Source organism: Urocitellus parryii, chromosome 11 (assembly GCF_045843805.1).
Source record: "Urocitellus parryii isolate mUroPar1 chromosome 11, mUroPar1.hap1, whole genome shotgun sequence".
Classification (NCBI taxonomy): domain Eukaryota; kingdom Metazoa; phylum Chordata; class Mammalia; order Rodentia; family Sciuridae; genus Urocitellus; species Urocitellus parryii.
This window is the reverse complement of record NC_135541.1, coordinates 36,926,144-36,952,965: the sequence shown is the minus strand read 5'-3', so window position 1 is coordinate 36,952,965 and position 26,822 is coordinate 36,926,144. Positions and strand designations below refer to the sequence as shown.

Below are 26,822 nucleotides of genomic sequence, written 5' to 3'. Positions count from 1 at the left end.
TTAAGAATTGAAATAAAAAACAAAACTAGAGATGGAGGGAATCAGTGTTATAAGAGGTGCCTATCCTTCCCCTGTCCTGTCTGTGGACTGGGAAACCTGTGTGGTAGCTACTCCTCCTCAACTGTTTGTGGGATCTAGCCCAAGCTGAGCTTATTCTAAACTATCGTTCAACCCACTCTGTGATGTACTTCCTCTATCATATTTAACACCTGGATATTGAATGCTGAATACAGTTGGGTTCATCTGCTTTAACTATGTCTTTCTAGTAGTTCTAGAAGGTGGTACTTTCAAAATTTATTTGAAAATTTAAATCATTAAAAGTTTTTCTGAGAGGAAAAACCATTGTGTGTGTGTATATATATATATATATATATATATATATATATATATATATATTATATATATATAAACCATTGTATATATGTAAATACACAATATTTCCATAGCTTAAAATTTCAGAAGGTAAATAAGTCAGGCATGGTGGTGCACATCTGTAATCCCAGAGACTTGAGAGGCTAAGACAGGAGGATCACAAGTTTGAGGCCAGTCTCAGCAATTAAGTGAGGCCCTAAGCAACCCTGTCTCAAAATAAAAAAGGGGCTTGGGAGGTAGCTCAGTTGTAAAGTGCCCCTGGGTTCAACTCCCAGTACCAAGAAAGGAAAAAAAAAAAAATCTAGAAGATCTATAAAAGAGTTAACAGTGAAAAAGACTCCTTCTGCTCCTGTTTCCAGTCACCCAATTCCTCTTCCCAGAAGCAAGCAGTGGGAATCTATTTTCTTTTTTTGGCAGGTAACTTATACTAAATAAATTTTTGAGTTGCATGGACCATTCCCTCTCTGATTTTTCTCTTCAACAGTCATTATTCTATGGTATTTTGTACATACCAGTGCTGTGGTCTCATGCTTATGTCACCTGTGAGGCAATCAAAATTGAGCAAGGTGATAATCAGCTGGCAGCAGTGGGGTGTATTGTTTCACTTATTCCCAGATGTTTTGCATCTAGATAAAGGTTTAAACTATATTTGCTGATAAATGTGCTTCCCTAAGAGTTTGATCTTTCAGTTATTGTTTATTTCCCTGGGAGAGTTTTTTATGTCATATATAGGATAAGCTAATGTCAGTTTTAGGGAGTTGGGTATATTGACATGGATTTTTAAGAAATATTAGTTATTAAGTCTGTAGACATACTACCCCCGGTGCTGGGGTTGAACCCAGGGGTGCTGTACCATGGAGATACATCCCCAGCCCTTTTTTTTTTTTTTAAACAAAATTTAAAAAGATATATTTTCCTTAGTTATAGTTAGACATTTATTTATTTATTTTTACGCTGAGGATCGAACCCAGTGCCTTGCATGTGCTAGACAAGTGCTCTACCACTGAGCCACAACCCCAGCCCCATCCCCAGTCCTTTTTATTTTTTATTTTGAGACAGGGTTTCACTAAATTGTCATGGCTGGTCTTGAACCTGCAATCTTTCTGCCACAGCCTCTTGAATAGCTAGAGTTACAGACATGTGCCATCATGCCTGAATAACCTAAATTTTAAAACTGGGTCAAATGAAAGATAAAAATAATATTTTATTATTTATAAATAATAATACCTTTTGTCCTTTCACTCAAAAAATGTTTTGTTTGTATGGCCTAGTGCCTGGCCTTATATCTGTCCTTCATGTATGTCAGACTCTTGGTAAATGCTTACTTAGAAGTTAAACCTCCATCATTTATTGTTGGCCCCAGTACATGTCAAGCACTGTGTTGGGCACTCCTCATGTAAACTGTTTTCAATCTTGTACTAGTCCTAGGAGGTAAAATGAAGAGGCTATGCTGTGACATGGATGAGGGAAACGAGTATGATAGGTGGGTGATTTGCCTAGTCACAACATTATAAATTGCAGAAAGAGATTCAAATCCTGGTTTTCATAATTGACACTTGTGTGGTTAAAGGATTATGATTTGCTAATTGATTGATTCAAGGTTTTGATAAGATGTCAACTTTTAGTTTTATTTAGGGTTTTGTTTGTTTGTTTGTTTGGGGGTACCGGGGATTGAAATAAGGGGCACTCATTCACCAGCCACATCCCCAGCCCTATTTTGTATTTTATTTAGAGACAGGGTCTCACTGAGTTGCCTGGGGCCTCACTTGTGCTGAGGCTGACTTTTAACTCGCAATCCTCCTGCCTCAGCCTCGGGAGCCACTAGGATTACAGTTGTACACCACTTCACACTTCATTCTAACAGATTTTCTTAAATTGCTTAAAAAATAAAGAACAAGTTTTAGTAGCATGTGCTTTTCTTTCTTTTTTTTTTTTCTTTTTAAATTTTTTTTTAGTTGTAGGTGGACACAGTACCTTTATTTTGTTTTTATGTGGTACTGACAATCAAACCCAGTGCCTTACTTATGCTAGGTAAGTGCTCTACCACTGAGCCACAACCCCAGCTCCCAGGAGCATGCATGTGTTTTAACTTCTGAGGAACTGTTTACAGGGTATACAGATCAAGCTGATATCTAGTCGAGGAGAGATCCTAGTCATGCTTAATAGTTTTTAAATATTAAACTACAAAAGAACAGTAACAAACTTTGACCCAGACTGGGTAATTAAGCTTACAGGCTTGTCTTGTTTTCTCCTCTACAGTAAATGATAGTGAAGATTTGGAACACAAGGAACCATAGGGCCAGTTTAGGCCTACACTTCTCCCAAGGTTCCCTTATGTGTCTCCTAAAGAAGGTATTAGGGAAAGACCTCTTGAGGGGTAAAAGGGTAGAGGACTCTTAGCATTCTTATATAGAAATAGGTTTGTTTTTCATTGTGGAGTCCCAAATCTGTTAAATGTTTAGATTGTATCTTCCCATGAGATTAAATGGTACGTTTGCTTTTCCTAGGCAGTTTCATAGGCCTCTTGACACCATAAGTGGCCTCTTGAGCCTCCCGTTACTCTATCATATCTGGCTGTGCGGTGTCTTCCTCCTGACGACTTGGTACATCTCATGGATACTATTCAAAATCTATGCTACAGAGGTTAGTATTGAGTTTTTTGTTAATACTAGTGTATTAACAAAATTTTGAAAATGCAAGTGGATTTTTAGTAGATCAATGATCAGCATGTATGCCCAAAGCAATTTCAGTTTTGAAACTTTATTCATTTGGTTTTAAAACTTTTTTAGGGGCAAATTGTTTATAACCATCATTTATTTTGCATTTTTTTTTCCTGAGGAATTAGTATTGATATTCACTTAACTTTTAGAAATTAAACTGAATGGTACTTAGTGTACTTTATTTATAGTCTTGTTATCTTCTGCAGGCTTCCATTTTAGTATTAAGTGCATATTAAAGGGGCCTGACTTTTAAATTAATTTTATAGATTGTTGATGTGGGTACTATTAAAATATTTGGTTTTCTTGAAAGAAAGCATTGAAGAGATGATTTTGAAAATTGAAGTGATCTGGATAATTTCCACAAAAATTTTTTTAGGTTGAGAATTACATTGTTTTTAACATTCAAGTGTTTTGTTTATTTGTTTGTTTTGGTACTGGGGATTGATCCCATCAGAGCTTAACCTCTGAGCTACTTCCCCAGTCATTTTCTGTTTTTTTGAGATAGGGTCTCACTAAGTTGCTGAGACTGGCTTTAAACTTTGAATCGTCCTGCTTCCCGAGTCACAGGGATTATAGGCGAAAAACACCATGAATGGACTCTTCCAAGTTTTTGTCTTAGAAAATGAATGTTTCTATTTCATTTTACCATCTTTGTAGGTTTCAATGACATCTGAGAGAATCTTTGTTTCTAAAATTTGTTTCAATTATTAGAAGTCAGAGTCTAATAACACTGGGACAGTAACATTTTCTAATAGTGTGTTAGGGTTTATATAACTTTAATGTAACCTGTTTTTGTGAAGAGATGTTAATTTGGTTGTATTGTTCCTTTTATAATTTCAGTTAGTGCTTACTAACTGAATGTAACAAGGTCATGAAAGTAATCATTTTTGTATTCTTTATATTTGACTGTATTTGATAGGCTCATGTGTTCCCCATTCAGCTACCATTTGCAGAGGAGTCAGATGAATGCCTCCCAAAAGTTTTAAACAGCAATCCCCCACTCATCATAAAGGTACCTGGACTATGTTTTTTGTATCTTTACACAGTTATCTCTAACTTACCTTGTAGAGCCAGACTAATATTTACCATATTTAAGTATTTGTGTGTGTGTGTGTGTGTGTGTGTGTGTATTTTTAGGGCCTAGAATATTTTAGTACTTTTGTTTTTAAGACAAGGTCTCATTGTGTTGCCTAGGCTGGCAACTCCTGGGTTCAGTTGATCCTCCTGCCTCAGCCTCCCAAGTAACTTCGACTGTAGGTGCATGTGCCATTTAAGCTAACTAATTCTGTATTCAGATAAGATAAAAAGATTTTCCAACTGTAAAATTCAATGGTATCCAACTATATGCCTCAGTTTTTCACAGATTGTTTTTGGTAGCAAAGTGTTTTTTAAATCGTTAGATCGAGACTTTTTTTTTTTTAACTCATGTAGTATTTGTTGGCTTTTATGATCAAAGATAGTGTTTGGTAGAATATAGACATTTATGAACTCTCTTTAAATATGAATTATAAAAACAAAAAAAGAAAGATTTTTTTTTTTTTTTTTTTTTTTTTTTTTTTGGTGCTGGGAATTGAACCCAGGGATGATTTACCACTGAACTACATCCCCAGTTCTTTTTTATTTTTATTTTGAGATAGGGTCTTGCTAAGTTGCTAAGGGTTTCACTGTATTGCTGAGGCCGGCCTTGAACTTCTGATCCTCCTGCCTCAGGGTCCTGAGTCACTGGGATTACAGACAGGCATGTGCAACCTTGCCCAGCTTGTAAAACAAATTATAATCAAAAAAGTTTAAAAGAAGTTGGAATAAGTTTACAAATAAACCTAAGTAAACATAAATTGTTTTGATTTAAACTATAATTTGAAATTTTAAAATAGATTTACAATATGTGCTATTCTCTTAAAAGATCACAGTATTTTAAAAATAACTAAATTAAACAAAGGATGTAGCTGAGGATGTAGCTTAGTGGTAGAACACTTCCCTAGCATGTGCTAGATCCTGGGTTCTATCCCTAGTACTGCAAAAAAAAAAAAAAAACAAACAAAAAATATAAAATAGTTAGAACCCAGAATTTTGATCACACTCTAGAGAAGTTATAAACAAATAAGAAAATGAACTATTGGGACTCTACTTGCCTTTAAATATCAATTATGACTAATTTGTTAGATGAACTTAAAAATATCAGTTATTCATCTGATTGCTTATCCAATCTTCATTTAGTGGGCAGGTGTTATAGTCACTGCAATTGCTAGAGATAGAATGATGAATAAGATATAGCACAGCTTAGTGGAAAAGGCAGACACACATTAACATCTACTGTGCCAAGTGCAATGGGACCACTTACATTGCTTGGAACCAGAAAGTGTGGTATTTCGAAGGATGAATGAAGAAGCCTGCCAGAGGAGGAAAAAATAAATGAAAAATTCCAGTAAAAAAGTAACAGATATGTGTCTACTGTGTGTTAGGCACTGCCTTTGGATGTGGTGGCATTAAAGACACTCTCCTTCTTCTTATGGGCCTCAGAGTTTGGTGGGCAGAAGAAGTAAACAGGCATTTAAAATACATTATGTTAAGTGCCATAATTAAGAGCTCTATGAATGTGTTTATGTGAAGGAGGCCAGGGAAAGTTTCAGAAGGAAATGATGTTTACGTTTCCCACTTCAGAGGTAGAACAGATCTGAGTTCTGTAGTTCTTTTTTTTTTCTTTCTTTTTTTTTTTTTTTTCTGCTTTACTAGGATAACCACTTTATTATTTTACAACATGTTACAGACCTCAGTGATTGGAACAGATCAGGGGAAGGAGAGAGGTGGTGGGGGCCTGTGTCTACCGTCTGGTGTGTAAGGGTTGAGTTCACCTATCTGTCCATATTGTGTTTTGCCATCCTTGATTACTACTGTAGTCCCTGCCCCTTTAATTGAAGACCAGTGGGAAAATCCACACCTGATGGACCGACCTTGGGCCCTCTTTAGGGCAAGGTCTATGGGTAGACTAAAATAAGATAAGTTTCATCACCAAAGAAATTCCTCAAATGGGAGAAGAAAATGAGACAAATGCCTCAACCTCAGGCAGGCTGCCTTATCCAAGGGCATTTTCCTGTGACTGCTCAATGGAAAGAACTCTATCCTTATAGGAACTTGCCTCCTTTTTGTCCAAAAGTGACAAGAGTTCCAGGCCCAAAGCAGATTGTGACAAGACATATAGAGACATAGAGCCACTGCCCTGAAGAAGCTTACAGCAAACAAGCATGGTGGCCAACACCAGTAGCTACTCAAGAGGCTGAGGAAGGAGAATCTTGAGTTCAAAACCAGCCTCAGCAACTCAGGGAGGCCCTATCTCAGAATTAAAAAAAAAAAAAAAAAAAAAAAAGCTGGGGATGTGTCTCAGTGATTAATTGCCCCTAGGTTCAATTCCCAGTACATGAGAAGGGTATGAAGAGCAAGACCAGAGCTGGGGCTAAGAACAAGAAGCATGAGGCAAAGATAGAGGAGAAATGACCTCTATTGTGATTGCAAAATCAGCCTATGAACAAAGTCCCCGGGGGCAGAGCCCCGCCTTGATTCCCTTTCTATAAGGCCCCAGTGCCCACACCATGCTAGAAGGTGCACTGCAGTGGCCTCAGCACCAGGTATCAGGAGGTAAGAGAGTGAGAGACAATATATGTACAAAAGCTCCAGAGTTTGAAAGGGACAAATGCAGACCCTCCAAACACGGGGAAACGCTTTCAGCAATTCCTCTCCCTGCACTATCAATGACCAGGGCACGGGTAGCCCGTGATCACTTTCGAATACAGGGGCTCTTTTTTTTTTAATATTTATTTTTTTAGGTGTAGATGGACACAACATGTAGTTCTTTTATATACTTGGAGCCTACAGTGGGTTGTGAGGATAGAAGCAGGAAAGTTCTGGAAGTCTAGAAAGGAAGATTATGGTTCTGAAATATTTCTTTCATGAAAATGTCCATTTGATTTCCCCTTGGATATATGAAGAGCCCAATTCATAAATAAGATTTAATGTAGAGGTTAAGAAATTAAATAATGTGTATTTTTTTTCCTTTTAGTATTTAGCCTTGCAGGACCTGATGTTACTTTCTCAGTATTCTCCTTCTCGAAGACAAGAAGTTTTTAGCCTTAGCCAACCAGGTATTGCTAAAAGTAATAGAACTCATTAGGTGTGTGTGTGCAGAAAGTACTCCATTAAAAGTTTTGGGTGAGAGAGGTGTATGTAATAAAATATCACACATCAGTGAGTCCCTTAAATTAAGTGTTGACTTGAATCTTATACAGCATAAGTGTTTGTATTGCTGTGGGTAGAATTTATGTCACGTGTAAGAGTATTTATTTTCAAACTTTTAAATCCTTCAGCTCCCTTAATACTCATAATTTAAGTTCCACAAGAAATTATGCAGTGATTTGACAGTTTTAGAGCAGAAAAGTACAACTTAAGAATAAAGTTTTTAGGCTGCAAGGAGTCTTATAAATCAGGTGGTCTAATCCCTATGTGGGAGATCTAATTAGAGTAAGGGGCTTAAATTGGAATAAGAATTCTGTTATTTGATTCCAAGTATAGTTTTCTCCTGCTATGCTCCTCTGCCTCCCTCTAAAAGAAAACAAAAACAAGAAGTAGATATGTCATCCTGACTTAAACCGAGGCAGGAGGATCCCAAGTTTGTGGCCAACTCGAGCAAGGTAGCAAGACCTGTCTCAAAGGAAAGTTTAAAAAAGGGTGTGGATGTAATTCAGTATTTATCTATCAAGTGCAAGGCCATGGGTTCAGTCCTCAGGAGGGGGGGGAGTAGGAGGAACTAGAATTGATGGCCCAAGAATGCTCTTGGCAGCCTTGCTGTACTTCTCCACTGTGAACTTGCCAAGCTGTTTGACACTGTAACTTTGCCAGGTCTCTGCCATGTTCCTAGAGGAAACTGTCCCGCCCCCACCTCCAGAGGGGAGCAGAGACCACGGGTAGCTTTTCATCTTCTTTCTAATTAGTTCATCGTTATTTTGCCAAATTGAGCCAATTTCCAGATTGTAAAAGACCTACTACAGTTAAATGTGATATAGAAATGAAATCTAATTAGGTAACAGTTTAATTGACTGGAGCCATTCTTTTAGTTGTAAGAAATCCAGAGCTTATACTGTGGAAAATTAACTGTAAAAACACTTTTCTATCAGACCTAGGTTAATTTAGGAATTCTTTGTATATTATTTTCCAGAGATTCAAGTAAACTCTAACAGGGTAGCATGTGTTCTGCCAGAGAACTTGCACTGTAGGGCATATTATTAAAATTTAACTAGAATATTACCCAGTTCCTAGTGATCCTGAGTTATAGCAGTACATAGCATCCTAAGGCCCTATTGATGGACTACTTTTTTGTGTATTTATTTGCAGGTTAAGTGGGATTCCTCTTGAGTTGTGTAAAAGGGGAAGATGTTTAAGGAGGGAATGATTGGTACACAAGACTGGTAAAACAGTATTCAGAGACTCTCCTGTTCTCAATGTAACAAAACATACTTGATTTTTACATAACTCTAGGAGACAAAGGTCTTAGAAAATGAAGACAAGGAAGAATAAGGGAATTTTTGAAGGAGTGGGGTTTACTGGTTTAAGACAGCAGATATGTGAACTCTTCACATTTAAAGTTTAATCATTATCGAATAATGAGTCATTCCTAGGGATGTTATAACTAAAATTGCTGTTATACACAAGTCTTCCCCTTGTTTGTAGCATATGTCCTAAGACCCCCAGTGGATGCCAGAAACTGGATAGTACCAAACCCTATATGTGCTTTGTTTTTTCTAATACATGCATACCCATGATAGAGTTTATAAATTAGGCACAGTAACATTAACAATAAGAAGAAGGAAAATAGAACAGTTATAACAATATACAGTAACAAAATCACCAGTACACTACCCTTGTGCCATGTGGCCATTATTATGTAAAATAGGGATAGTCAGATATTAGTACTTTAATATCATGTCAGTCAATCTGATAACTGAGACAGCTTCTTATGCAGAGTGTAAAACTTTTGGATTATTTCTGAAATTTCCACTTGATATTTTTGGACTATGGGTAACTAAAACTAGACAGGAAATAAAACTGAGCGTTAGGAGGTACTACTGTAAAAGGAAATGGACCATACATACAGTCTCTGGGTTTATTTCATTGGACTGGCCTTCATTGTCTTAGTTCATTGTCCACAGTCTTAGCAGTGTTCAATATTGCTAGTGAAGTAACCCTGGTTTTTCTCAATCAAACCATGATCTAAAGTTTGGCTGTATTTTAGCAGCCAGTTTGAGAGCTTTTCAAAGGTAAAATAGCAAGATTTTGGGAAAACTGATTCATCCAAAGACTTGTGGAATAGCTATGTATTAAATGGCTTGGAGATACATAGTAGCTTAACTAAGAAAAGTGGGCCAAGGTGTAACATTGATACAACATTTCTTATTGATTCTCCCACCCCTGACTTTGAGAGGAAAGTATTAGATTATATCTTAAGAGCTGTTGTTTGGCCTTCTAGGTGGACACCCCCACAACTGGGCAGCCATTTCAAGAGAGTGTTTGAATCTTTTAAATGATATGACTCAGAAATTGGTTCTCTACCAAGAAGCTGCTGCTACAAATGGGAGAGTGTCTTCATCATACCCAGTGGAACCTAAGAAATTGAATTCTCCAGGTAATTTTGAGTACCCCTAAGAGCGGGAAAAGCATTTACATTTTATTTTCTAAGAAAGATGACAGTAGTTAGTCTGAGGATACTTAAATGAGTGTGAGATGTTTATTTTTAGGGAAAATTGATCTAACATTTGGGATATTGTATTAAACCAAGAAAGACTTGAGTATCATTGTAGACTGAAAAACATTTAAGTCCAAAACATCAAGTCATTGCACACCAAAAATATATAAATTTTTCATTTGCTTATTAATAAAATTTTTAAAAGTTTTTTTTTAAAGTTTTTAAATTAGTTGCTGATGGACATTTATTTTATTCATTTATTTATATGTGGTACTGAGTATCGAACCCAGTGCCTCACACGTGCTGGGCAAGTGCTCTACCACTGAACCACGACACCATCCCAGGATTTTTAAAGTTAAGTTGAAAGTGGCAGTGATCTTTAAATGACTGATGAAATGATGGTCATTAAATATAAGACTTCAGTAGAAAGCCAGGTAAATCTATAGATAATACTGAATGCTGTTTTGGTTGCACTGTCCCAGAGACAATAAGTTGCTGGTCTAGAGAAGAGCAACTGAAATGATTGATTTGGAGAGAAGCATCACACTTTTTTTTTTTTTTTAATATTTACTTTTCAGTTTTAGAAGGACACAATATCTTTATTTTGTTTTTATGTGGTGTTGAGGATCAAACCCAGCGCCCCACGCATGCCAGGCGAGTGCAGCAGTACCGCTTGAGCCACATCCCAGTTCCACACTTATTGTTTTGAGATGACTTAATGTGATGTAAGTGACCCTTCCATTTCAAAGATAAAAACTGAGAAGTAATAGTACAGGTGGGGGAAACGATGCTATTTCACCAAATACCTTAAGTAGAAAATGACCAAAAATGTAAGACTGATAAAAGGAATTAATGTTTGCAGCTAGGCACTTAATGAAAGCAGGTGAGGATAGTAGTAAACTTTATAGCACAGGCTTCATTTCATCTCAAGGGGAGGCTGGGGGTCAACTGCCTTGTTCCCATGTTGGGATTTAGATACAGTATCTGAACTTTTTAGTCTTTTCTCCCACTGAGCTACATCCCCAGCCCTTTTAATTTTATTTTTGAAATAGAATCTCACCAAGTTGCCAAGGTTTGCCTTGAACTGGTAATCTTTGTGCCTCAGTCCCTTGAGGTGATATTTTAAAGAAAACATCTGAAATCTAAAAAAAAAAAAAAAAAAAAAATTGAAAATTTTCACTTTTTAAACATTGGCAGCTATGATATGTATAAATGTATACATCATTGTATACATCATTGTATGAAGCAAAACAAACTCAACTGTTTTTGAAGTTATTAGAGGGATCCTGGCTTAAAAACAAATAGATTACACATGAAAAATAATTTAAATGAGATCATCAATGTAAGATTTTTAAAGATTCTAGAGTGTTTTAGATGTTACCACCTTTCACACAGTCAACAAATATGTATTTGTTTTATTTATTCAACTAACACTGAATGCTTTCTATATAATAAACTGTATTAGAAGCCAGAGAGTTGCAGATGAAAAAATAGTCTTGGAACTGTTTTTTTTTAGGGGGGGAAGAATGAAAACAAAAGGAAATGTGTCAAAAAAGTCCTAGTGGGTAAGATGATATTTGATATGAAAGGAGGACTTTTATGCTACCAAAAACATTTTTTTTAACAAAGGATTTCAGATTTAATTATTTTGGGATATGGCACTACTAGAGAATCTTGAATAGGCATATTCTATCAAATGAGTGTGTTAGGAATCCTGGATTGGGTATATCATGGGTCTAACCAAACAGTTGGACATTCATTATTTTAAATTGTTGTATTATATTACTCAGCCAAAATTGGCCTCTAATTTTGAAGAATAATTGCAAGACTTTTAAAAACCTCAGTCTTATTTTTTTTTTAAAGAGAGTGGGGGAGAGAGAGAGAGAGAAAGAGAGAATTTTTTTTTTAATATTTATTTTTTAGTTCTCGGCAGACACAACATCTTTGTATGTGGTGCTGAGGATCAAACCCAGGCCGCACGCATGCCAGGCGAGCGCGCTACCGCTTGAGCCACATCCCCAGCCCAAAAACCTCAGTCTTAATGTAGAATGATTATTCAAAGATTTTTAATTTTCACTAACCCTTAAAAAGTCATGTAATGAAAATTTGGTACTTTGTTTAATTTCTTATTAACAAATTTTAACTAAGAAGATAGAATCCTAGTGCACTTTGTCTTTGGGTTTGGTGCTAGAGTGTCAGGAAAATTCATAACTTCATAACTACCATAAATTGGTAGAGCTATAAGATGATTGTAAAAGAAGGTGTTTATAGGTGAGATTTATAGGGTCAGATTAATAGATATCTTGGGCAAATTAGTCTTTAGAATGGCTTTTGTTAATTTGAAAGAACTTTGGGGAAAAAGTTAACTCTTTTTTCCTGTACATTTTCACAGTGTAGATTCAGTATGTTTAGCCAAATAACAGTTAACAGTAGGAACATGCAGTAGAAGTGGACAACTTCTAGTGCAGTAATTAAAGTTGTCATTTAAAAATAAAATGTGTTGGGGCTAGGATTGTGGCTTAGCAGTAGAGCACTCGCCTAGCATGGGCGGGGCCCAGGTTCGATTCTCAGCACCACATAAAAATAAAAGGCATTGTGTTGTGTCCATCTATACCTAAAAAATATTTAAAAAAAATAATAATAATAAAAAAATAAAATGTGAATTGATGAATTCATTCCAAATAGCTTAGAGTTAGAGAAATTGAAATTGACCTTGAAGATAAACATTTATGGAGGTGAATAAAACAAAAGAAGCTACACCAATCTGACAGGAAAAAAAGATACAAAAAGCTTATTGAGTGGTCATTGAACTGCAGAAGTAAAACCTGAATCTTGGAATATAAACCTTAAAGGAAACAATGTACTGAGCCTTGGGTAAATGTGTTAAACAGAAAATTGAGATGCATAAAATTTGGGGACCTCCATGGTAGCCTGTTTGGATCAAGTTGACTCTTGAGTTTTGGGTCTGTTCTTTTACAGAAGAAACTACTTTTCAAACACCAAAATCTAGTCAGATGCCTCGATCTTCAGTACCACCCTTAGTTAAAACATCATTGTTTTCTTCAAAATTATCTACACCTGATGTTTCAAGTCCTTTTGGGTCCCCGTTTGGCTCTAGTATGATGAATCGAATGGCTGGAATTTTTGATGTAAACACCTGCTATGGGTCACCGCAAAGTACTCAGTTAATAAGAAGGGGGCCAAGATTATGGACTTCTGCTTCTGGTAAGGACTATTTGTTTTCTAAAATTGGAAGTCTCATAGTTGCAGAGGATCAAACAGCCTAAGTTCTTAATAATTTTTTTTTTTAATGTAGATCAACAAATGTCAGAATTTTCTAATCCTTCTATGGAGAACATGGGCACTTCTATGAGTGCTGAGGGTAAGACTGTGAGACAACCCAATGTGATTTATTCATGGATTCAGAATAAACGTGAACAGGTAATATGATATGGGTACAGGATTTATATTTACATATAACCTTGAGAGCATTCAGAATCTCACATAGGCATGCTATCAGGAATAAGTAGGTTTTGTTTTGTGGTTTTTATTTGTTTTGCTTTTGATGCTTTGTGTATCAGGTTGGCCCATAAGAAATTGCCAGTATTTAACTGGTTTGAATTAGACAAATTGCAATTTCATAAGACTTGATCTAATACAATGCCTTTCATGTGTGAATTCTTTCACTTAAAAAATATTTGAGTTCTTTATAAATGTAGGATGCTGTCTTAGGCGCTGGGGAAAACAGTTCTTGTTTAATCCTAGTGAGGGGAAATAGAAGAGCAAGCACACGTGTTATATTTCTTTGCCGTTAATTGAATTAATGTAAGACATACTTTAGTTACTATTAAATTTTAAAGTAGCCTTAAACTGTGACATGCTATTAACATAAGATGTATCCTGATACCATGTTCAGGATATGAAAAATACAGTTAAAGGGAATGAAATTTGATATATCTTAAGTCTTACATAGAAAAAAGTCTTGGTAAAGGAAATAGAATACCTAAGGGAGGAAGTACCATTTTATGTGGAATGACCAGGGAAGTCTCATTGGAAAGGTGACACTTGATCAGAGGCCTTAAGGAAAGGAGGGCAGGGGACAACAAAATACAAAGACCCTGAGCGGGGAGTGTACTTATCTTGTGTGAGGAACAGTGTGGGTGGACATGGGTGTGACTGAAGTACCCTAAGTGAGGTAAAGAGTAGGTGGGTGATGAGGTCAGAGGGGTAGCAGGTACCAGAGCTTGTTGTGCCATTAGCAGTTATAACGACTGGCCTTTTCTCTGAGTGAGATGGAAAGCCGCTGTATAGTTTTCTCCCACAAGAATTATAATTAAGTTATATCAATAACTTAACATGTTGAAAGTGCTACTCTAGTGGTTGGGTTGAAACTAGACTCCTGGAGTCTAGACTTGCCAACCTACACAGGAGTGGAAGCAGAGAGACCATGTTAAAGTTGCTACATAGTTTAGTGGGGGATGGTGGTGTCTGTGACCAGAGAGGTTCTGGTGGGGACTGTAAGAAGTGATCAGGGTTTGGGTATGTATTTTCGGGTAGCTGTTACAGTATTTGCTTATAATTTGCAAATATAAGAGAACGAGTCAATGTTGACTAAGGTTTCTGGCCTGAGGAGCTGAAATAATATAGTTGGGATATATTGAGGCAATTATTTGATTATTCTGGAGGAGGAGATTTGATAGAGGTGAGTAGAGGAAATGAGGAGTTTGATTTTGGACATGACAACCTTGAGATACCTGTTTGACAACCAAATGAAAATATTAAAATTAAGATCTTAATTAAGATTTATTTATTAAGATTTGGAAGTCATCAGAATGTAGACAGTATTTAAAGCCAAAAGACTCAGTGCAAACTCTTAAATATAAATATAGAAGAAAAGAGATCCAAGAGCTGGGTCCTCCCCTGACTGATATTCTAGAGATGAGGGAGAATAGCAGAGGATGTTGAGGTAAACAGAGAACTGGGGAAGGAGTGTTTTGAGAAGGAGGGAACATCAGATGCATGGGTTCAGGAGGGATTGGGAGAGGAATTGGAGACTGCCAGAAAAGCCACACCTGTCAAGGTGTTTTACTGTAAATTTAGCAGAGAAATGGGGCAATAGTAGGTTTTTGTTTATAAGATAGGAGAAATTATAACATGTTTATAATGGAATGATTGGCTAGTAGAGGATAATTAAAAGCATTTTGTAAACCTCAGGATCCCATGTGGGTCTCTCTGCCGTAAGTACTACCATGTCATTTTTTTTTTTTTAACCATCTCATTTTTAAGTCAGGTTAGTTTTTAACCTGATAACAAAGAAAATTTTGCTTCCTGTAAATGTCACCTAGTAGAAAACTACTTTGTGTCTTTTCTCTAGGGTACACATGCTCTTTTTATGGTATAAGAGGTTAAATGGCAGGACAGTTTCAGAGAATTAAGAAAGAATACAGTCTTAGAAAACATCACTAGAATAATCGAGAATTCTATTATGATCAGGCTGTAATTGGGTGTTAAATGTATGTATATGGGAACACAGTGCAATTTAGGTTAGGTTGCTAATCTTGGCTCTCCGGTTTATGGTACAAAGGTATTTACTTACTTAATTGTAAATTGTAAATTGACTTACATTGTAAATTTTCTTATTCTATCTCTGCAAGTTGTGAGATGATGTTTTCATATTTTCACTTAAGTTAATGTCAGGAGGAACTTGGAAATGTGTAATATATATGAGTAGAATTAAAAATGTAAATGTGTTATTTTTTCCTTTTGTCCATCTCAGATTAAGAATTTCTTGTCAAGACGGGTGTTGATAATGTATTTTTTCAGTAAGGTAAGAATATGAAATTATAGCCTTAAGAATGTGGGGAGAGGAAATGAAATAGGAAGTGAAGTAGCAGATAGGATCTGACTGTAAATATTTTATAACTTAATTCTGGCAAGTCATGCAGCTTTGCCTAGCACTTCATTGAACCTCCATTTGAACAATAGTCACCCTACATACACATCTCACCTCAGTTCCTTCCTGGGGCTGGACTTACTGTAGTTGGCCTCCTGAGACTCTTGGCTGCAGGCAGCTTTGTACTGGTATATAATATCAACCCCTTCCTGCTATTTGCATCTTCACAAAGTGAGCAACCCATGACTTCCTGATGCTTCATGGCTTCATTTTTCTGTGTGTCTTTGTGACCAACTTGGTGTTTAAAGGAGAGATGACTGAGTTAGATGACCAATGTTAAATCTGTGATGGATAAAAAGTTGTATTTCAGGCCACAAACAAAAGGACTTTCCGACTTGCCAACATGCTATCACAACTACCTGGAAAGTCAATCTCAGTCATAGAAGCTGAAGACTCACTTCTGTTCACGTGACTGTAGCTGTTGAGTGTTAATCTTTTTTTTTTTTTTTTTAAGCACAAGTATTTTTTTTTTTTAGAAAGAGAGAATTTTTAATATATATATATATATATATATATATATATATATTTTTTTTTTTTTTTTTTTAGTTTTCGGCAGACACAACATCTTTGTTTGTATGTGGTGCTGAGGATTGAACCCGGGCCGCATGCATGCCACACGAGCCTGCTACCGCTTAAGCCACATCCCCAGCCCCTTAATCAATCTTTTGATGACAAAACCTTTGCCCATATGTTAGAAAAAATTTTGGTTTTAGTTTTTTAAATCTAACTTTTGACTTTCTGTATTATCAAATACATTGCCATATTATCAAATGGGCTAATGTTGCACATTCAGTTAATACATTCAAATGAAAGTTTGCATTGGCATCTATTATTTATTTTTATTCTTTGGAGTCGTCCTCTGATTTCTTTGGAAAGAGATGAGAACAATCTTGATTGAATATAGACACATATAAAAATTAATTCAAGTTGTGTATGTATGTTTGTGTTGCGTATCTGGAGATTAAACCCAGGGGTACTCTACAACTGAGCTATATCTCTAGCTATTTTTTAAAATTTTAAATTTTGAGACAGTCTCCTTAAATTGCTGAGGCTGGCCTCAAACTTGTGATCCTTCTGCCTTAGCCTCCTGAGACGCTGGGGTTATAGGTGTGTGCCACTGTGCCTGGCACAAGTTCCCCAAACTACCTTTTCAGTTGGTGAAAGGGAAGATCCACTCAACTAATGATTACCTCTGCCAAAACAGTATCTTCCTTGGGCTGTCCATTAGAAAAAGATATCTTTCACCAAGAAGATGAGGGGGGTCTGATGTTTTACTTCAGTGCTTGGTTTCAGAAGGAGGATCAGAAAACTCCCCTTAAATGTCTTTCATGTATGTTGTGCTCTTTCACTTAAATCTCTTCTTTTGAATTATAATAGCTTTTCTGTGAGGTAGGTCTTTCTGTCCTCAAGGAAATCTGAGGTACATAGTGAGTGTTGACCCTAACCAAAACGTCCTTTTCTCTTGGGAGTGAATGCCTGCTTTGATTTTAATTTTGCAAGTGGATTTGTTATATGGTAGAGGGTTATAGATACTGTTGTTTGATATTGAGAAATGTAACTTAATAGTTTGTTATGTTGTACTTTATAGTCTTCATTAGGCAGTAAGTAAAGCCAGGATTTGTTTATTTGAGGCAATTGTTGCGCCACAGTATCTTACCCTGATACATTAAAGAAGATGGGGTGATTTTTCTTTGGAGTGGAGTTGAAGGTAGACAATTTCAGAGAGATAATATGTATTTAAAAAATCTTATGGTTTAAAAAGAGCTTTTGTAACTGTTCTCTTAAGTGATCTCTGTCCTTATCCTCTGAGGTGGGTTCAACACACATGACATTTTAAATGAGAAACTGAAGCACATAGACATGTAGAGACTTGGGAAGGGTCACACAAGAAGTTGGGGTAGGATGCTTTTTTTTTTGGGTAAATTATATAATATAAGAATTTATTTCAGATTTTAATTCTTAATAGTTTGTACTGTTGGTAAAATGATACACAGTTTTTGCCCATAGGAACTTATTTTAATTATTTATTTATTTATTTATTGGTAGCATCCAGAGGCCTCAATTCAGGCTGTGTTTTCAGATGCCCAAATGCATATTTGGGCATTAGAAGGTAAGCAATCTCTGTGAATTGTGATTTTAATTATCTGTCAAATAATGAAGTATAATCCATGAAAAGTCATTTCTGGACTTTGATCTCAATCTTCATATTTTTCAGGCGCATTTTTATATCTTTGTTTTATATAGATCACTTTTCTTATATTTAAGTTGTTTTTGTATGTACAACACACATAAATATTTTCTTAGATATTTAAGTTGTTTTTTTTGTTTGTTCTGGTGAGGATTGAACCCAAGGCCATCCGCATGATGGGCAAGCTCTGCCACTGAGTTATACAGCCTAGTCCTAGGTGTATTTTGATTTGGACAAAAAAATTTTTATCATAAATAAGCAGAGAAATTGAGTCTGAGATTCATTCATATCTTTCTGTACCTCAAAATATTCAATCAACAGATTACTATTTTTTTTATTCTTTTTTTATACCTTTATTTTATTTATTTATTTTTAGGTGGTGCTGAGGATCAAACACAGGGTCTCGCATGTGCGAGACAAGTGCTCTACCCAGCCTCAGATTATTTTTAACTTATGTTAAATACGAAAACTTAATTGTTAAAGAATTGTATCTTGTCAAGTACCAGCATGCGCACCTGTGATCCCAGCTATTTGGGATGCTGACGCAGGAAGATTACAAGTAGGAATGTAGCTAGGAATGTAGCCCAGTGGTAGAGAGCTTGATTAGCATACATGAAGCCCTGGTCCAATTCCCAGTACCCCACATCTCTAAAGGTCTATTTTTTTTTTTTTTTTTCATCTTATAGACACTACCTTACTACCTTCCCAATGTTTAAGTGACTCTGAGAGCGGACTTTCTGACCATTCTGTGAAAAGTATTCAAATAGTTGTCACTAATCCTTTGTTCTTCCAAGCATTTATCACATCTCAATATATATTTTTTTTATATTTTATTTTGAGACAAGGTCTTGGTAAACTGCTCAGAGCCTCACTAAGTTACTGAGACTGGCTTTGAACTTGTCGTCATCCTGCCTCAGCCTCCTGAGCTGCTGTGATATACACCACCACACCCAGCTAGGAGTGTTCTATTTCTCAGCTACATCTCCAGGCCTTTTTATTTTTTATTTTGGTATAGTGTCTTGCTAAGTTTCCTAGGCAGACCTTGAAGTTGAGATCCTCCTTCCTTTAATTTCCCAAGTAGCTGGGATTATAGGCATGCACTACCATGCCCAGCTATAACTCCATTTATTTTTAAAAAAAAATTCCCTGATAGAATTAAATCAGAAACTTTGACCACTTATTCATGACTAAGGCAGTTGAATGCTTTTTTTTTAGTGTTGATTCCCATATTTTGCCCCTTTGTTATTGAATTGCCCCCTCTTTATTTATAGTTCTTTTTATATTCAGAATATTAATCTTATTTCAGATAAATGTATTGCAGATAGATTGGCCTAATTTTGATGCACAATTAACTTTTTCTCTTTTTCCTTTGAGGTCTATCACACTTGGTAGCAGCATCATTTACAGAAGATAGATTTGGAGTTGTTCAGACAACGTTACCAGCTATCCTTAATACTTTGTTAACACTGCAGGAGGTAAGCAGTCTGTATGTTGGGTGTGGGGAGAGGTTATTCTGCTCACCTCCCCAGCTTTTCTATTTATTTCTTATATATCATATTTATTTATTGAGTAACCAAACATGTTGGAAATTAAGATAATGATATTGTTTTCACCCTTAGAAAATTACAATCTAAAATACAGCAGGAAGAGAAGACTTTTAATTGTATAAATTTTATAGGAAAAAAAGTATACCGTAAGTGTTGATGAGCATGTATGTACACTCATACTTTGCTCGTGGGACTGCAAAGTGGTGCAACTACTCTGGAAAGCAGTAAAGAGATTCCTCAGGAAATTTGGAAGAGAACCACCATTTGACCCAGCTATCCCACTCCTCAGTTTATACCCTAAGGACTAAAAATCAGCATACTTTAATGACGAAGCCACATCAGTTTAATTGTAACAGGTATTTTACCTCTTAGAAAGTCTTACTCGTCAAAAATAGTGATTTTATTTTTAAGTATTATTTGTGCCCACTTTCTCAGATATATTATTTAAGATGCGTATGTCCACATGGTTGTTTTCAGAATTTTCCTTCGAATACTTGGCTTGTCTAACCATACAGTAGGGCAACCATGACTTGAGCATGTTGTCTGTTAGTTCTCAGAGTCATCCTCATTAATGTCTTGCAAAGTAAGCAAAATGGAGGTAATTGAGCTCTTTTACAAATGAGGGAGACTCAGAAGTGCAGTGACTTACCTTTATCTCACATACAGGTCTCATTGATGAAAGATCTGGGGTGCAAACCTGGTCTGATTGCAGGGTGTTAGCAGTGTAATAGAGCCGGAAAAAGCTGCAGATCCACATCCCTTTATTCTTCCTGAACTTACCATCTTGAATTATCCGACCCCTGACTCCTGTTCCCCAAAGGATTCTTTCTTGAGAGAGAACAGTTCTATCCCTGAAACTTTTTGGAGTCTGTTTTCTCCTGCACCACATCACAGTCAGCCTTTTGTCGTACTCTTTAGTCAGCAGGTTTTGCACACTAGCTCACCTGTCCTCCATCCTGATTGATTGTAACGAGCAATTCAGTGCTGGATAATCATCTATATCTTGGCTGCACTGGCCTTTGATTTCCTTCTCTTCACTAATCATTTGTATGCCCTCTCAACCCACAACTATCACATGACCTCATTATCTCCTGAATGTTGCATTTCCAGAGCCTGGGACTCTAGGATTCTACCATCTAAGCCAAAGTCTTTAAATATTTTTGTGTCTTTGGATGTCTAGTGAAGCCCATGAACTCTCAGAATAATGTTCTTATACATAAAGTACTTAGGATTAGAAAGGAAATCCATTTGTATTGAAATGTAATTATCAAGGTCTTAAGGTTGTGATATAGTAATATGTGCTTGTAAATTGCATTAAATAGCAAATCTGTCAGTGATCTAATAATACCATTTTGAAGTAGTAATAAAACTAAAAAGTAGTAATAAAATGAATGGTATTTCAAGGTCATTGTAGAATAGTAATATAATAGGAAGATATGGTGATTTCTGTTGGTCTAAGTCATAGAAATGTTAATGGTACAGTAATTAAATTTAATTGCATTTGTGATTAAAACAAGTGGTGCGTTTTAATTTAGAGCTTAATAAAGATAAATATGTAACTTTTATCCCTTATTCTCAGACTTTTACCCCTCTGTTTTTGGGTCTCTGTGTCAATTCCTTCAACTTCCTTGACCTCAGGTTTTTCAGCTCACCATCTGGTAAAACTCCACCTGTACCCACCACTGCTCTATTGTTTTGCCCTTGCCTCCTGTCTCAGCTTTACTTTAGGCTCTTGGCATTTCTGTCCCAAGTTATTACTGTGGCCTTTTGTCTCTACTAACCTTTAACTGATATCCTTCATGTTCTGACTCCAGCCACTCTGCCATTCTTCCCATTAGCCCTGTGCTTACACTTACACCATGGACAGTTCAGTTTCCCCAAAAGTATATTGTATTTTCTTAGTCTAACTCTTAACTCAGTGCATAGTGCCTTTTCTTTCCTTCTTTTCGGAGAACATATTTTTCTCCATCAGCTTGACTTAGCTTTCTAACTCCTGTCTCAGTACTTTATTGTCTTTGTTTCTGCTGTCTCCTGTATTACTGGAGCAGAGGCAGAGACCTCGTCTCATTTCTGTATTCCCAGCGTCTGATTTGGTACCTGGTGACAGGTTCTTATTAAATGCTTGTTGGGTGACTGCTGGATTGCTTCATTTCAGGTTAAGTGAGCAAAAACCTTTGTTCTGGGTCCTGAATTGAGTGTCAGTTCTGATGTAATGTATTGATTATAATGATCCCGATGGCCCTGTTATTTGAGGGCAGGGTTGTGATGTTATATGTTTTTGGTTTTGTGTTCTTTGATCTAAAGGGATACTTGCTCTTGGTGAAGGAAGTAATTCTGAGTATCTCTGTAATTTAAGTTGTGCAATACCAGCTCCTGGGTGCTACGAACGAACAATTGTATTGGACTGTTCTGTTCTTTTGTTTTACTTCTCAGTATCAATAACATCAGCCATTTCACTGTGAATCATCAAAGGCAAACTGTGAAAGGAAAGGGGAGCCTTTCACTCTTCAAACTATTCAGTGGGCCAGGAAAGAAGTGATGGATATCTCAAGCACTCATTCCTGCCAGTGGCCTGGCCACCTGGGAGATCACAATTATTATTAGGGGCTCTTGAGTCCACACACAGGTTACTGTCATCTGAATAATTAATGTGTGTTCTGACACATCTGCACCTATTTTTCAGAGGTTTCTATGTGCTGTTTTGATTAGTTAAAATGCAAATTTATTTGAAAGCATTACTGAATTCATGATTGTTATTTCCTCCAACAGTGATGGAGAACAGCTAATATCCTGTGGAAGTTCACAATATTTTTTTATCATCCTTATAAAGGGTCTTTATGAATAAAAAGAGGATCAAAATGATATTTTTTAATTAAAAATTTTAAATTGTGATAGAATATCCTTAACATAAAATATACCATTTTCTCTAGTTTTTCAGAGGATAGTTCTGTGGCATTATGTATATTCACCACTGTTTATTTTCAGTACTTTTTTTTATTTTCAGAATATGTTTAAATATTTTAGAAAGCCTTGTTTTCTTTGAAAGGTCAGTATCATGTTGATGTAGATCAGCCCTGTTATTTATATTATATGTGTGTGTGTATATATATATATATATATATATTTTTTTTTTTTTTTGGTACTAGGGATTGAACCCAGGGGCGCTTAACCACTTAGTTACATCTCCAGCCATCCTGCTTTTTAAAAATATTTTATTGGGCTGGGGATGTGGCTCAAGTGGTAGCGCGATTGCCTGGCATGCGTGCGGCCCGGGTTCGATCCTCAGCACCACATACCAACAAAGATGTTGTGTCCGCCGAGAACTAAAAAATAAATATTAAAAAAAAAATTAAAAAAATAAAAAATAAATTAAAATATTTTATTTAGAGACAGGGTCTTGCTGAGTTGCTTAGGGCCTTGCTAAGTTACTCAGACTGGCTTTGAACTCAGGATCCTCCTGCCCCAGTCTCCCGAGATGCTGGGATTACAGGGGTGCATCACCGCGCCTGGCCCCTGTTGTATATTTTTTTTTTTGCCTCATCATTTGAAGGTCAAATTTTGATCTGCTTGGAGTATTAAAGTTTACCTTTATGCCATTCACAGATTCTTTCATCCAGTAAATATTTAATTATTAAGCTGTTAGCATATGCTAAGTACAGAACGGAAAAAGAACTGGTTCATGCCCTTTAGGAGCTTGCAGACTGTAAAACAGAGTCATACCAAGAACCAACTACAATTGTAATAAGGCCACAGTGTATAGAAATGCAGAATGATCAGAGAACATAACAGGTGAATCTAAGATAGTCTTGCAGGTAGGGGATAGAAGGAGGCTTTTGAGGTCATTAATGGGTTTCTTGAGGGTGTAGGGGTTAGAAGGAAGAAAGGGAGGGGGTTATTCTTGAGGGTCAGAACTTTAAGTTTGAAGGACTATAGACTCTTGACCAATATTCTACAGATCAGAGTCTATTCTTTTTTTTTTTTTTTTTTGAAAGAGAGAGAGAGAGAGAATTTTAATATTTATTCTTTAGTTTTTGGCAGACACAACATCTTTGTTTGTTTGTGGTGCTGAGGATCGAACCCCGGCTGCACGCATGCCAGGAGAGCGCGCTACCGCTTGAGCCACATCCCCAGCTCCAGAGTCTATTCTTTGTTCCCCTAGAATTTAATGCTGCTTGGCCTACATTTGTGTAGTACTTTAAAAGAAATGCTTTACAAAGATTTTTCTAACAACCCTATGGGTTTATAACAAGGCATATTATGTGTGATATAGTCTCAGAAACTGACTAGACTTATTGGTATGATTTATTCAAGATTATATCTAGTAAATGATTGAGTCAGAATTAGAAACCAGATTTTTTTAACCTTAAATCTTAGCAATCAATCAAATCAGCTTACCTCTTGAGGGACTGACAGAGTATGCATTTTTTAACCTCCTTTCTTCCTTCTCTCTCTCTCTCTTTCTCTCTCTCTCTCTCTCTCTTTTTGTAGTGCTGGGAAATGAACCCAGTACCCTCTGCATACTAGGCAAGGGCTCTACCACTGAGTTACATCTTTAGCTCCTTAGCCTCCTTCCTTAAGATGGAATGGCAGTGTGGCAAAAGTGCCAAAGTGTGAGGTCTGGCCAGACATATCTGAATTCCAACTCCTACTACTTCCTTGTGAAGTCTTGGAAAAGAAATTTACCACATTTGTTTGGATATAAGTTGCTATTAATTGAAAGATATGCTTCCATTTCAGAAATTATAAAATGTAAGAGAAAAGAAGTACATTGTTGAATTAATAACATCAGTTTCTCTATCTGGAAAATGGGGTTGATGGAATTTATGGGGTTGTGAATAATGAATGAGATCATCTCTGTAAAGCACATGGGGTGCTTGATCCATACTAAATGTTCAGTAAATGTTAGCTTTTATTACTTTGTTGTTATTGGTATGTTGTATGACAGAATTCTCATATAGAAGAAAAGAGCTCTCAGGTTAAAAAAAGTTTTGTTGTGTTTTTTGTTTTTGTTTTTAAGTGTTGCTGTTAACACAGGAAACAAGCAGTCTGAGAGATAGTGATAGACAGATGCCAAGTTCACCTTCAGGAGAGCTTCACTACTTTCTGAGTGACCAAGTAGAGTGATTTATTTAACTTTCTGAGATCAGTTTCTTCATCTGTAAAATGGAAATACAGGTCAAGTATCCCTTTTGGAATACTTAGGACTAAAAGTGTTTCAGATTTTTGAGTTTTTCAGATTTTGAGTATAAAATTTGGATTTTGGAACATTTCAGATTTTAGAATGATTTGGATTTCTGATTTTTGGATTAAGGATACTCAACCTATAGTAACTTGCAGAGTTATTGTGAGGATTAGCAATAATAACTATAAAGGGTCTAGAATGCTGTCTTGCAGATATTAGGTATACAATGAAAATAGCAAGTACTGTTATAAAAAAAAAATCTAATCAGACAAAATGCAGCAAGTACTTTTTAGGTTTTATGTGTGTCTTCATTAGCAAATTATTTAAATGAGACTATGCATATAAAGCAGTTAACTCAGTTGCTGATAGACAATAATTGCAGTCAATAAATTTAGCTGTCATCATCATCATCATCATCATCATCACTATTTCTATTATTCTCTGTAAGAATATAGTTCTCAACCAGGAGCCATTTTATCTTGTCAGGAGATGTTTGGCAATGTCTGAAAAGACTTCTGATTTACACAGCTAGGAGATCTGCCATCTGCTGTGTAGAGGCTGGGGATGCTGCTGAACATCCTGTAGTGCATAGGGCAGCCCCACAACAAGAGTCACTCAGTCCAAGATGTCAGTAGTGCTGAGGGTGAGGAACTTCTCTGTAGCCATCATTTTCAGTAACAAAGCCTAGCTCTTATCCTTCATATTTCTCGTTGGGATTCTGGCTTTATTGGAAGTAAGCCTTTTTTATTTTTATTTTATTTTTAAATTTTTCTCTTTTTGTTGGGGGTAAGACTTTATTTTTATTTTAACTACATTATAAATAGGATCTTTGAGACCGGGGAATCTCACAGCTTTGCACAGGGGGAACTTGTTAATGACAGTAATAGATGAATATTCAGAGGAGAGCAGAGTTTTCTTTTTATTTTGGCTTTTGTTCATGTACTACTGCATGTAGATATAAGTGGGCAAAAATGTGCCAGTTTTTGTAATAGCATCCCCTTTTTAGGCTTTAGAAGAGCCAAAGTATAAGGTTTTGGAATTTTAAATTGAATATTATAAGCCATTGCTTCCTACATTTGAGATATTCATATATTGCCTTCATAAATTTGGCCTTAACTATTTCTTACCACATACCTTGTCATAATGTTAATCATGTTTTATTTTCCTGGCCATTTGTTTACTTAATGTTTTTAATCATTCATTTTTGCTGGGCATGGTTTGTATGCCTGTAATCCCATGACTCTGGATGCTGAGACATGAGAATGGTAAGTTCAAGACCAACCTGAGCAACTTAGCCACCCTTTCTCAAAATTAAAAAAAAAATAAAATGAATTAGAGATGTAGCTCAGTGGTAAAGCACTCTTGGGGTTAATCCCTAATACCAAAATTAAAGTAAATAATTCATTTTTAACATAAATTAACTTATCACTATTGTAAAAGGAAAACAGTTTGCTTTGCTACAGATAGAACACAGGTCCATAGTCCCTTTTTTAAAAACCCTATCATATATTTCAACATTAAGACTTTTTTTAATTTAGAAAATGTAACTTAGTATATTAATCTAAGGTAAAATTCCCTTAATCATATAAACAGATGCATTTCTCCAGTGGAATAGCTGAAAATATTGAGAGGGATAAAGACTAAATAGTCTGGGTCAACTCAGGTCGGGTTTTACTGCCAGATGAGTTCAGGTCAGGCTAATTTCTATGACCAAAGGAGTAACAAACATTTGTTTGTTTTCAGGTCTTTTTGGATTTCAGAATTGAAGGTAGAGCAGCTAAAGTGAGAAAGGTCAATAATTCTAAATTCTAGATGTTTACGTTTTTTGCTGAAGGAGATTAGTGAGGATCAGAGAAGTGTTAAGGATAGTTAGCACCAAACTTATAGTTAGCTTGCCTCCTCCATTTAACTTTTCTACCATTAGAGTCTGTTAGAGCTAATTTATTTTGTGCAGTTTTGAGCAGTTTTGTAAAGATTGATTTTTTTTGAGTTTATTCTTTACTAAAGGTCTTTCAAACAAAAAAGAAAAATTACTTATAAAAATTTCAGTCAAATGAATTCTCTCACTGGGCATGGTGGTTCATGCCTGTAATCCCAGCAGCCTGGGAGGCGGAGACAGGAGGATTGGGA

The 26,822-nt window shown here is 36.1% G+C and overlaps 1 protein-coding gene and 1 non-coding gene across 2 annotated transcripts in view; one reads left to right on the top strand and one right to left on the bottom strand.

The window, feature by feature from the left end:
* Nucleotides 1-26,822, top strand: part of Ndc1 (NDC1 transmembrane nucleoporin) — a 51,022-nt gene that overhangs the window by 14,612 nt on the left and 9,588 nt on the right. The window contains exons 8-16 of the mRNA XM_026382274.2: nt 2,880-3,015; nt 4,012-4,104; nt 7,147-7,228; nt 9,607-9,762; nt 12,802-13,047; nt 13,139-13,263; nt 15,599-15,649; nt 17,822-17,885; nt 19,338-19,438. Of these exons, the coding sequence (XP_026238059.2) occupies nt 2,880-3,015; nt 4,012-4,104; nt 7,147-7,228; nt 9,607-9,762; nt 12,802-13,047; nt 13,139-13,263; nt 15,599-15,649; nt 17,822-17,885; nt 19,338-19,438 (1,054 nt within the window). The remainder of the gene's footprint in view (nt 1-2,879; nt 3,016-4,011; nt 4,105-7,146; nt 7,229-9,606; nt 9,763-12,801; nt 13,048-13,138; nt 13,264-15,598; nt 15,650-17,821; nt 17,886-19,337; nt 19,439-26,822) is intronic.
* LOC113179008 (small nucleolar RNA SNORA71) lies at nt 6,749-6,882 on the bottom strand. The gene has a single exon (XR_003300304.2). It is a non-coding gene; the product is annotated as a small nucleolar RNA SNORA71 (small nucleolar RNA).